The sequence below is a fragment of the Dendronephthya gigantea genome, unplaced genomic scaffold (assembly GCF_004324835.1).
Source record: "Dendronephthya gigantea isolate DGI-Jeju-01 unplaced genomic scaffold, DenGig_1.0 000013F, whole genome shotgun sequence".
NCBI classification, from domain to species: domain Eukaryota; kingdom Metazoa; phylum Cnidaria; class Anthozoa; order Malacalcyonacea; family Nephtheidae; genus Dendronephthya; species Dendronephthya gigantea.
In genome coordinates, this window is record NW_021163023.1 from 450029 (window position 1) to 460856 (window position 10828).

The 10828-nt window shown below is 35.9% G+C and overlaps 3 protein-coding genes across 3 annotated transcripts; all 3 read right to left on the minus strand.

Moving 5' to 3' along the window:
• Nucleotides 1-350: 350 nt before the first annotated feature.
• LOC114519296 (mediator of RNA polymerase II transcription subunit 11-like) lies at nucleotides 351-1554 on the minus strand. Its single transcript, XM_028539410.1, has 4 exons — nucleotides 1415-1554; nucleotides 1164-1277; nucleotides 535-627; nucleotides 351-457 (listed from the first exon to the last, which is right to left on the minus strand). The coding sequence occupies exons 1-4, from the start codon at nucleotides 1466-1468 to the stop codon at nucleotides 374-376; spliced, it is 345 nt and encodes a 114-aa protein (XP_028395211.1). The 5' UTR covers nucleotides 1469-1554; the 3' UTR covers nucleotides 351-373.
• A 770-nt stretch (nucleotides 1555-2324) lies between these two features.
• Nucleotides 2325-7686, minus strand: LOC114519551. Its single transcript, XM_028539701.1, has 6 exons — nucleotides 7534-7686; nucleotides 7377-7432; nucleotides 6850-6941; nucleotides 4273-4701; nucleotides 3321-3527; nucleotides 2325-3033 (listed from the first exon to the last, which is right to left on the minus strand). The coding sequence occupies exons 4-6, from the start codon at nucleotides 4682-4684 to the stop codon at nucleotides 2780-2782; spliced, it is 873 nt and encodes a 290-aa protein (XP_028395502.1). The 5' UTR covers nucleotides 4685-4701; nucleotides 6850-6941; nucleotides 7377-7432; nucleotides 7534-7686; the 3' UTR covers nucleotides 2325-2779.
• Nucleotides 7687-8296: 610 nt separating this feature from the next.
• Nucleotides 8297-9936, minus strand: LOC114519562 (mediator of RNA polymerase II transcription subunit 11-like). The gene is made up of 4 exons (XM_028539712.1): nucleotides 9797-9936; nucleotides 9548-9661; nucleotides 8919-9011; nucleotides 8297-8841 (listed from the first exon to the last, which is right to left on the minus strand). The coding sequence occupies exons 1-4, from the start codon at nucleotides 9848-9850 to the stop codon at nucleotides 8758-8760; spliced, it is 345 nt and encodes a 114-aa protein (XP_028395513.1). The 5' UTR covers nucleotides 9851-9936; the 3' UTR covers nucleotides 8297-8757.
• Between the last annotated feature and the right edge of the window lie 892 nt (nucleotides 9937-10828).

Here is a 10828-nt window from a genome sequence, read left to right on the forward strand (position 1 = left end):
TTTCGCCATGTTTTTAATACTACTTTGACGAGATCTTACATAAAGTTTTCCCATGAAGTTACATATATTCAAAACTTCATGTAAAAATATTTTCGTTAAACAGCCTAAACTGCAAGTCTATAACATGCATAATACACAATAAATACCTTGACTAGTTGACTTAGGGTGTTGCTTTTTAAGTAAGATATGTGCGGTGATTGATTACATTTAAACGAGGCTCCCAGGCCGAGTGGCATAATTATTGAGCCAGAATATATTGTTATTTAATTTTTGGAAGTCACTTCCAAATGTTTTGTATTCTGTCACTGGAAGAAACTATTTTAAAACATAAATACTGTTTTAAAGAATTATCTATAAATCTCTGTGAAAGCTTTCACGTCCCATTTTGAAATTCTTGTACCAAGTCTGTGAGGCGTTGTTTAGCAATTTTTGTTCCTTGACAAGTTAGAGCAAAATCCTAGAGAAAAAGAGATAATAACAAGTAACAACCCTGTTGGATTGCATCAAGCCAAGCAAAATTGGATTTTTTCATACTTTTTCAGCACCATATATCGACCCTTCATGAGGTTGTCCAGTAGCAACTTCTGTTAAGTATGTGATTTGGTCTAGCAAACCTTTCTCAACTCCCTAAAACAATCACATGTGATCACGTTTGAAACATCTCTATCAGAGGAAGATTCCATGCCACACAACGACAATTACTTTGACGCAAATTTATAATATTTAGCAACAGACTTCAAATTCAGTGCCACAGTGTTGACAAAACATATACAAAAGTATTTTTCTCCTATTAATGGGTTAATTGTTTTAATAGCTTGAACTATTAAGTTGATAAGCAAGACTACAGAAGAAATATAAAGCAGAAATGTAAAGCCTTTTCACATGAATAAAACAATATTGTTTACAATTACACATAGAGTATATCAGATTTAAGTTCAATGAAAGTAATATATTTTCGGCTTATCCAGGCCCAGTAACACCTATTGATTTAAATTCTGTATTGCACCTATACAAGCTGTGCTTGAAGCTGTCAAGATTTCATACCAACTGACTGAGCTACAAATACATCACTAACACCTGAAATAATCCACTCTAGCACAGACATGCATGATTGCATGTTATAGGTACCCAATAAGTCCCAATTGTTTACTATACCATTATACCTGCAATGAATTCAGAAACTCCCTAGTGTGCGTGTTCAAATTTTCATGATTTGGTTGTTCTTGTGAGATTTCTTGTAAGGCATGGCCAGCACTTGATACAACCTTGACTATTTCCTAGAAATCAATGCAAAAGCTAGAGGCAGTCTGAAAGGGAGGCGACTGAAATGCAACTATAAATATCTTTACTGCACGTTCTGCACCACATATATTTCCAGCGACAGTTTATCACAACAAATTTAAAATTTGCATACCTTTTCAATCTCTTGCAGTTGTTGCAAGCGATCTTGAGATTGCAAAGAAGACATATTCAAAAATAATTTGGACCATGAAATTAACAAAACGATACAAAACTATATATTTTTGAGTGATTTTATCACATTGATTTACTATGTCAGGTCAAATACTTCGTGTAAGAGCATATGAAATGGTTCTACGCGTGTGATGGCAATTTGGGTAGGGTCGCAGCTCCTCGCAAGAATGATTTTCATTGGCTAAACTTTGCAATACATTTCTGTTTCAACCAATGGCATAGTTTCATTCTTTGGAAAGCATAGAAAAGCATTATCCAATTGGACAAAAGCTTCCGAGCACTAAATATTCATTGTACATACATATGGGACAGCCTCGTACCCAGGCGCTTTAATACTAAAATATGTAACGTTGCATTCAGTTATTACTGTATAGAGGTCAGTTGAAGAAAGGCAAGCGCGTGGGGTGCGTGGGGTGGACGCAATATGGGGACATTTTGTCAACTTGCCAAAACGTCCTTCTGAACTACTGTGTGCTTCTGAACCACTGTTAGTTTTACACCTTTAGAAAATATCACTTCTATCGGTGCAGCAAATATTTATGAAAAAAGATGTTCAACTTTGTAAACAAGAGATTAAAAAAATGATGTAAAAATATTCTTTAACCCAGGGTTAAGCTAACCGGCTTTTGAACAACCGGCCCTAGGAATTTAAATATAGCTCGGGCTTATAAACGGGCTTTAGTCCAGTCGTGCAATCCAACACACGACACAGACAACTCGGCAACGTTTTTTTAATTGTTTTAAAATTTTTCATCAAAATTATCGTATTCCAACCAGAATCAACTCACGAAATCAAGCAAAAATACTTTAATTATTGGTTAAAAACATCAGTTCGGTAATAATTCGAGGAAATGGTCATGCATTATATTCTAAGTTAAGTAATTAATTTTGATTGTTATAATGATTATAATTAATTTTATTTGTTTAAAAACACCAGTTCATTGATAATTCCCTGAAACTGTTAGATTTTATTCCAGAGTTCAGGGCATCAAACTTTATATTACGAAAGTGACAGCCCTGACCAGTTAATTTGCTATTTAATTTGTTTTACATTACCAAAGCTTGAAAGGACATCCTAAATTTCTGATAGCGAAATATTGCAAAATTTTAGGATGCTCCGTCTAACCTTAGTAAAATAAGCTGGGTTTTTATTTTTTTAAGGTGAAGATAAACTTTTAAAGTGTTTTTTTAAAGACCTTTTAAAAAAATTTGTTTTATTCCACTTGGGATGTGCTTTATTCATAATTTTTAAGTCAGTCTATAGCCTGAGACAAAAAATTCAGTTGTTTTTTAAGTAACTCATTGTTTATCTCTGCCTATCAATGATTTCTATCGTGTTGTCTTCGTCAGCAAAGTGTTGAGAGTCCCAGTTTGGAAAACAGCACCCAACAGGGCAAACGGAACGACATTGCCCCGGGGAGCAGTAAGAGGGGCATCGTACGATTGGCGGGAAACCTGCGGGCACAATGCCGGTTTGTTGCGGGCTGTTACAACAGGCAGGTTGACAGGTGGATGCACAAGACGGCTGTCCACAAGTGGATTGACAATAAACTGGTGAGCCTGCAGAACATATTGATAAACATATTATCAAAACATCGACTTTTACAGGAAGAAAAGCGAAAATTGTCTGTTCTCAATGCATAATGCTTGTCATAGTATTTTAAGGTAGGGGAAACACTAGGGGAGATCTGTGTATCACCTTTTATGCTTATGGCAAAGAAGCCGTCAATGATTTAAAATTTTCTGAACATGAATTCTATTTTATATTCATTATGGCGAACGCAAAGAACTTCATCTTTTGATGTAAGAAAAAATTGTAAAATTGTTGAGACTGAAGCATGACCTACCATAATTATTGGGCATGGTTCCTCCGGGAACAGTTTGGGTATTAGGTGTTTGGGTGGAAGAGGTGCCTGGGGTCGCTGGTGGAGCTGGGGTTGATGGTGCACCAGGGCTTGATGGCGCACCTGGGGTCGCTGGTGGAGCTCTAGAAGGGGATTTTCCTGTCGGCGATTTACCAGTGCTCTCGGGTTTTATCACTTTGTTCGTTTTATCTACAAGAAATATTAATGTAGAATACTTCGCCAGTTATCCCCTGAGAAATTCACATTTTCTATCTGAACAAATCACAGGTGAAGTGCCTTTTAGCTAGGTTTTCCAGTTATCAGCGCTAGCAAAAATAGTTGACGCCCATTTGAAAATGAAGCTGATGTCTAATGACGGCTCTGATAGGCTTTGCCTCAGTAAATTTCTTTTGATAAATTCCCGTATTTCTCGCCGAATGGTAGTTATCTATTACTTTGAAATATTCATTTTTCGCTTGAACTTTTCGCACCAAATCACTTATTTCATTTTTATTTAATCCTCGTAGCACTCTGCGATGCACAAGGCCTGAAGGCCATGCGGGTGCAACAGGATCACCTAACTTTAAAGAATGTTTAAAGTAAAATGGAGGACCGTCTTCAATTGTTGTAACTGATAACAGCAAACATAAACATTTGGCTACCAAACTTTAACAGCCCTGCCCAGATAACCAAGAAATTGGAAATAACTTAGATGAATTGCCAACGACGAACTTCAGATTTTGACATTTTGCAACTTCGGGTAATCGGTACCCTAAAACAGGGGCGTACTGGTCTGCATGAAAATTCTTCATGTATTTTTTTTGGCGGGGGGAAGGCATTTATTTCTGTGAGGCTGTAGTCTCCCCCCGGTCTTGCCGTTACTGGCCCAATATATATATAGTGCTTTTAGTGATAGAAAAAATTCCTTTGGTAGATATCCTTGACATTGTCTTACCTATGAAATCAATTATCGTGTCAGCTGTATCGCAGGTCGAAGTGAAAGTCAAAGGCACATTTTCCTGTCCTTTTGTAATTGAAATACACTTTCCACTTTTCACTTCCATCAACGAGCCACCGCTGGTAAACTTAAACTGCAACGCATGAGGCGTATTATAGCCAGGACGATATAATGTACAAGGATTATTCAACGTAACGCGATCGCCTGCCGCAGTATTGAGTGGGTCACCATTCTTCATGCCTTGAATACACATGCCACTCGTGAGGTGCTGTATGACTCCATCCGGTTGAAGTTTGAAGAGGTTTTGTAGCCTACTACAAGGTTGTAATAGGACGACATTTGACCCGGGATTCGGGTGCAACTTCGATTCAGTTGGCTGAACACACGGAGAATATCCTTTGAACTTCATTGATGTCGCAGGATATGCTGGAACATAGACAATGATACGATTTAATTATCCATGACACGAAATTTTATCCCATCATGAATGTTCATATTCATTGTAAACATAGAATCTCAGTAATTTGCTTTTTTGGAATATATTAAATCTTAATGGCAGATTTTTTTTAGGTCGCGTATTTTGGCGGGAAAATGTTCAAAACAAAAAACTTTTCGGCGTGTCCAGGATAAGAAGTTTCCTATATTTCCATTTTTGTAAAGTTCCTATATTTTAGCTTTAATTGTTCTTTAGCTTATGCAGTGAACTAAGTTTTTAACAGCATTTAGTGGTTGCAAAACACCAAGCATAAATTGTTTTTTCAAAATATAATGAGGCTATCAACAATGTTATAAATCGGTAAACGCCGTTATATCTAAAATGAAAACAAAAATATTTTCGATTTTAGTGTCATTCTTTGAAATTATTTTTGGATTATATAATAAGGGGCTAAACACATGAACCCAGTTATCGGGATTTAACATAGCGTAAAATGACTTTGAGGTATTGAAATTAGTAAATGACATGATCCTGGTAGTCGTCTAAACATCCCAAGAATGAAAACTGAAAAAATCGCGTCCGATGTGTGTCGGCCTTTATGCTTCGTTAAACACCGGTAACTGGGCTCATGTGTAACTGCCCCTAGGCATACGTTTTTTGTGCTTTTAAGGTTTGAAAACGTTTTATTGTTAGAAATTTTAGCACTAGCATGATGATAAAAATGAGGTTTTCTGCACATAATAGACGTGAGATGAAAACTGGGGTATGTTGTTCGAAAGGCGTTTAGCTTAAACGCAGTGGATAAGTTCCAAAAGAAAATTATCTATTTGTTGAACAACTAAGCTGAAATATTTCGATGTATGTAAATAGTTTAATTTTCAATGGAAGTAGCTACATATTTAATGCATAAGATGTAGTTTCAGTCATTCACAAGATGCATGTGAGTATTTTTAAACTTGGCTTATTCATCGTTATAAGCTAAACGCCTTTGGAACAACTGGCCCCTGGCTGTAGTTAAAATAAAGATTCAAATGTTGCTCTAGCTTGTCACATACAAATTTGAGCTATAACCTAATGATCTCACAAGGGAGTTAGCTCTGCATAAAGACTATCCACATATAAGAGAAACTTGTCTATTTCCCCACAAGAACTATTGGAACTTACAAGAAACGTGCTGTTAGCTCAAGCAAGTATACAGTATATATAGGTCTCTGGTGCATGTAGTTCTTAGGCAGCTAGGCCTTTTTTACCATGCAGCTCTATGCAATATTGTACTTGTACTGTATGTGAATGATTCTATAAACCAGAACTCTTTTTCAATGGTAGTAAAATAATTTGAATTTGTTGGCATACAACTCCAAAGCATGCATAGCTAAGCTTAAATGTAGGTTTGACAAAGCAAGACACTTGACAGATTTGTCAAACAGAGGCTGGTTGTATGAAAGCCGTATAGCGCTATTCACTGGATAGTGTTTTTTCAATCACATTAAAATCACATTAAATTGTTTGCTATAATTAACTTTGATTAAATCTTAGTATTCCTATAAATCAAGGATCCTCTTTTATGCATGTATCTTCAAGGATCTTCCTTGTTGGTCAAAAAGATTAAATTGTATCGCTTTTCAAGCATCTTTAGAACATTATAATAACTTGTAGGTACACCACGTAAGTATTAAATACTGCAAAGCTTTCGGTCCGTTAACCCGGACCTTCATCAGTGCAATAAGAATTTAAATAGAATTCATCAGTGCAATAAGAAGAAGGTCCGGGTTAACGGACCGAAAGCTTTGCAGTATTTAATACTTACGTGGTGTACCTACAAGTTATTATAATTACTAAAGTCGCCATGCAATCATACAAGAAAATTATCTTTAGAACAGTTGAAAAAATCACTATCTGGTGGATAGCGTTATCCAGCCCTCATACAACCAGCCCCAGTACACTACATGAGGCTGTATATATACAACCTAATTGATGGATAAAATCATCAACACTAGATAGAGTTGGTAGGTCACATCTGGGGAAACTTATAGGTAATGTAGCAATTGAAAACTGAAAAATTGACCTATCATATCTAGCATTAGAGTAAATTACTAAGAATAGCCTCATCTAGTTAGTTGATATATTGCAAGGGATACCTTAGGGATAGAAGATCTGAGATGGTGCCATATTGCTTGCTCAAAATTAACTTTCTCAAGTGAAGGTAGTGACGCCGAACACTGTGATCAATCTAAATAGTGAATTTGTAAAGCCTGTAGGTTAGTCAAGTCCTCTTTATTGACATAAGCATACAGGGTTGGGCTCCTCCCCAGAAACATTTGAATATAGAGAAGTAGAGCATACTATTCTACCAAAATTTAGGCAATTGTTCTGAAATCAGCTATAAGACAGGCAACTTGTACTTAAGAGCCTGGCAATTTTTACCAAAACATTGCCTGCCCCCAAATTGTTTAGCTAGGTTGTACACCATCTTTGATAATATAAACAATCTTCCATTTGCATTTGCTCAAGTGCATGTAAAACAACAGTTTGAAAGCAATAGTTGGACAAATTTTACTGCAAGGGAGCACACTCAGGCCTCAGGGTAAGTCTATAAACTTGAAATCTTGAACTCATATTAAAACTGTTTATCTTTGTCAACTTGAAGACGCATTTATTTGCTCACATTTTTCTTCGCAATTTCTCTCAGCAGCTGAGTTCTCCTTCGTATATACAAAGTTCCTAGCAAAATATTTAATAAAATGTCAGAAGTTAAAAATGACTGTCAACTGGATTTTATAAGACATCTCTTTATATTGTGAAACTTGTACAGTTGTACTTACGATGTTGTGGGTTCGTCTGCACTCTGTACGCGTTAAATCTCGCATCTAAAGCTAAAATTTGTTGACAAACGTTCATAATTTCATATCTCTTTATTAATTTCCTAGAGCTTCAGCAAGAAGACATTAATTCACGAATAATTACTCCGGCGTCAGCGACGGAGTTGAAAATTCGCCTCGGTTTTGTTTTGTTTTTGTTTTTTTTTTTTTTATTTTTTTTTTATTATTTTTCGTCGTCGCAAGTCTGTAATGGCGCGAAACATTCTAGTATTTAAAATGTGTATGTGATTGGATTTATCTATGTCCCAGTCTTGTCTCCCAAGAGTTGTGGTGCACAGCTTTGGCTAATTTTCCGATGCGCGATTCGATTTCGCTCGCATGATACGGCAATTCCTCCAAGAGGAACAAATAAACCGTTCTTTTCATGCTTTTCGATTAAGTTTAGACTGAATTGGGGTAAGAATATATTTAATACATGTAGATTCTGGTCCTATTTTAGTAATATCGCTGCTATTTCGCCGTTTAACAAGATGATGTGGTCGTGTATGGGCGCTTTGACTCGTCGTAGTTTGCACAGGATTGAAGATATAATATATATAAGCGCGAATGCCAAAAGCAAAGTGTAAGACAAAGCGAATGTATCATGCGGTTTATTTACATTTTTGAACAATTGAACTTCTATACTTTTTAAAGTACGATGTGCTTCTGAATTTCGCGATGGAACATTTAGGTTCGCAAGGCGTCTAAATGCGAATATGATCTGCATTGTTTATGTTCAGAAGCTCTATATTGAAGACTGGCACGTGCGCCGGAGTTAACGCCAGAACAGGCGTCTTGTTCATTTGAGTTCCGCATTTCGCCATGTTTTTAATACTACTTTGACGAGATCTTACATAAAGTTTTCCCATGAAGTTACATATATTCAAAACTTCATGTAAAAATATTTTCGTTAAACAGCCTAAACTGCAAGTCTATAACATGCATAATACACAATAAATACCTTGACTAGTTGACTTAGGGTGTTGCTTTTTAAGTAAGATATGTGCGGTGATTGATTACATTTAAACGAGGCTCCCAGGCCGAGTGGCATAATTATTGAGCCAGAATATATTGTTATTTAATTTTTGGAAGTCACTTCCAAATGTTTTGTATTCTGTCACTGGAAGAAACTATTTTAAAACATAAATACTGTTTTAAAGAATTATCTATAAATCTCTGTGAAAGCTTTCACGTCCCATTTTGAAATTCTTGTACCAAGTCTGTGAGGCGTTGTTTAGCAATTTTTGTTCCTTGACAAGTTAGAGCAAAATCCTAGAGAAAAAGAGATAATAACAAGTAACAACCCTGTTGGATTGCATCAAGCCAAGCAAAATTGGATTTTTTCATACTTTTTCAGCACCATATATCGACCCTTCATGAGGTTGTCCAGTAGCAACTTCTGTTAAGTATGTGATTTGGTCTAGCAAACCTTTCTCAACTCCCTAAAACAATCACATGTGATCACGTTTGAAACATCTCTATCAGAGGAAGATTCCATGCCACACAACGACAATTACTTTGACGCAAATTTATAATATTTAGCAACAGACTTCAAATTCAGTGCCACAGTGTTGACAAAACATATACAAAAGTATTTTTCTCCTATTAATGGGTTAATTGTTTTAATAGCTTGAACTATTAAGTTGATAAGCAAGACTACAGAAGAAATATAAAGCAGAAATGTAAAGCCTTTTCACATGAATAAAACAATATTGTTTACAATTACACATAGAGTATATCAGATTTAAGTTCAATGAAAGTAATATATTTTCGGCTTATCCAGGCCCAGTAACACCTATTGATTTAAATTCTGTATTGCACCTATACAAGCTGTGCTTGAAGCTGTCAAGATTTCATACCAACTGACTGAGCTACAAATACATCACTAACACCTGAAATAATCCACTCTAGCACAGACATGCATGATTGCATGTTATAGGTACCCAATAAGTCCCAATTGTTTACTATACCATTATACCTGCAATGAATTCAGAAACTCCCTAGTGTGCGTGTTCAAATTTTCATGATTTGGTTGTTCTTGTGAGATTTCTTGTAAGGCATGGCCAGCACTTGATACAACCTTGACTATTTCCTAGAAATCAATGCAAAAGCTAGAGGCAGTCTGAAAGGGAGGCGACTGAATGAACTATAAATATCTTTACTGCACGTTCTGCACCACATATATTTCCAGCGACAGTTTATCACAACAAATTTAAAATTTGCATACCTTTTCAATCTCTTGCAGTTGTTGCAAGCGATCTTGAGATTGCAAAGAAGACATATTCAAAAATAATTTGGACCATGAAATTAACAAAACGATACAAAACTATATATTTTTGAGTGATTTTATCACATTGATTTACTATGTCAGGTCAAATACTTCGTGTAAGAGCATATGAAATGGTTCTACGCGTGTGATGGCAATTTGGGTAGGGTCGCAGCTCCTCGCAAGAATGATTTTCATTGGCTAAACTTTGCAATACATTTCTGTTTCAACCAATGGCATAGTTTCATTCTTTGGAAAGCATAGAAAAGCATTATCCAATTGGACAAAAGCTTCCGAGCACTAAATATTCATTGTACATACATATGGGACAGCCTCGTACCCAGGCGCTTTAATACTAAAATATGTAACGTTGCATTCAGTTATTACTGTATAGAGGTCAGTTGAAGAAAGGCAAGCGCGTGGGGTGCGTGGGGTGGACGCAATATGGGGACATTTTGTCAACTTGCCAAAACGTCCTTCTGAACTACTGTGTGCTTCTGAACCACTGTTAGTTTTACACCTTTAGAAAATATCACTTCTATCGGTGCAGCAAATATTTATGAAAAAAGATGTTCAACTTTGTAAACAAGAGATTAAAAAAATGATGTAAAAATATTCTTTAACCCAGGGTTAAGCTAACCGGCTTTTGAACAACCGGCCCTAGGAATTTAAATATAGCTCGGGCTTATAAACGGGCTTTAGTCCAGTCGTGCAATCCAACACACGACACAGACAACTCGGCAACGTTTTTTTAATTGTTTTAAAATTTTTCATCAAAATTATCGTATTCCAACCAGAATCAACTCACGAAATCAAGCAAAAATACTTTAATTATTGGTTAAAAACATCAGTTCGGTAATAATTCGAGGAAATGGTCATGCATTATATTCTAAGTTAAGTAATTAATTTTTGATTGTTATAATGATTATAATTAATTTTATTTGTTTAAAAACACCAGTTCATTGATAATTCCCTGAAACTGTTAGATTTTAT

Bases quoted from the DNA above. Each gene is read 5' to 3' on its own strand.
- LOC114519296 (XM_028539410.1), bottom strand. From the start codon at position 1,468: ATGTCTTCTTTGCAATCTCAAGATCGCTTGCAACAACTGCAAGAGATT. The intron at 1,278-1,414 runs GTATGCAAATTT...ATTGATTTCTAG, and splicing joins AACTGCAAGAGATTGAAAAG to GAAATAGTCAAGGTTGTATC. The intron at 458-534 runs GTATGAAAAAAT...CTTTTTCTCTAG, and splicing joins CGATATATGGTGCTGAAAAA to GATTTTGCTCTAACTTGTCA.
- LOC114519551 (XM_028539701.1), bottom strand. From the start codon at position 4,684: ATGAAGTTCAAAGGATATTCTCCGTGTGTTCAGCCAACTGAATCGAAG. The intron at 3,528-4,272 runs GTAAGACAATGT...TATTTCTTGTAG, and splicing joins CACGATAATTGATTTCATAG to ATAAAACGAACAAAGTGATA. The intron at 3,034-3,320 runs GTAGGTCATGCT...TATGTTCTGCAG, and splicing joins AACCATGCCCAATAATTATG to GCTCACCAGTTTATTGTCAA.
- LOC114519562 (XM_028539712.1), bottom strand. From the start codon at position 9,850: ATGTCTTCTTTGCAATCTCAAGATCGCTTGCAACAACTGCAAGAGATT. The intron at 9,662-9,796 runs GTATGCAAATTT...ATTGATTTCTAG, and splicing joins AACTGCAAGAGATTGAAAAG to GAAATAGTCAAGGTTGTATC. The intron at 8,842-8,918 runs GTATGAAAAAAT...CTTTTTCTCTAG, and splicing joins CGATATATGGTGCTGAAAAA to GATTTTGCTCTAACTTGTCA.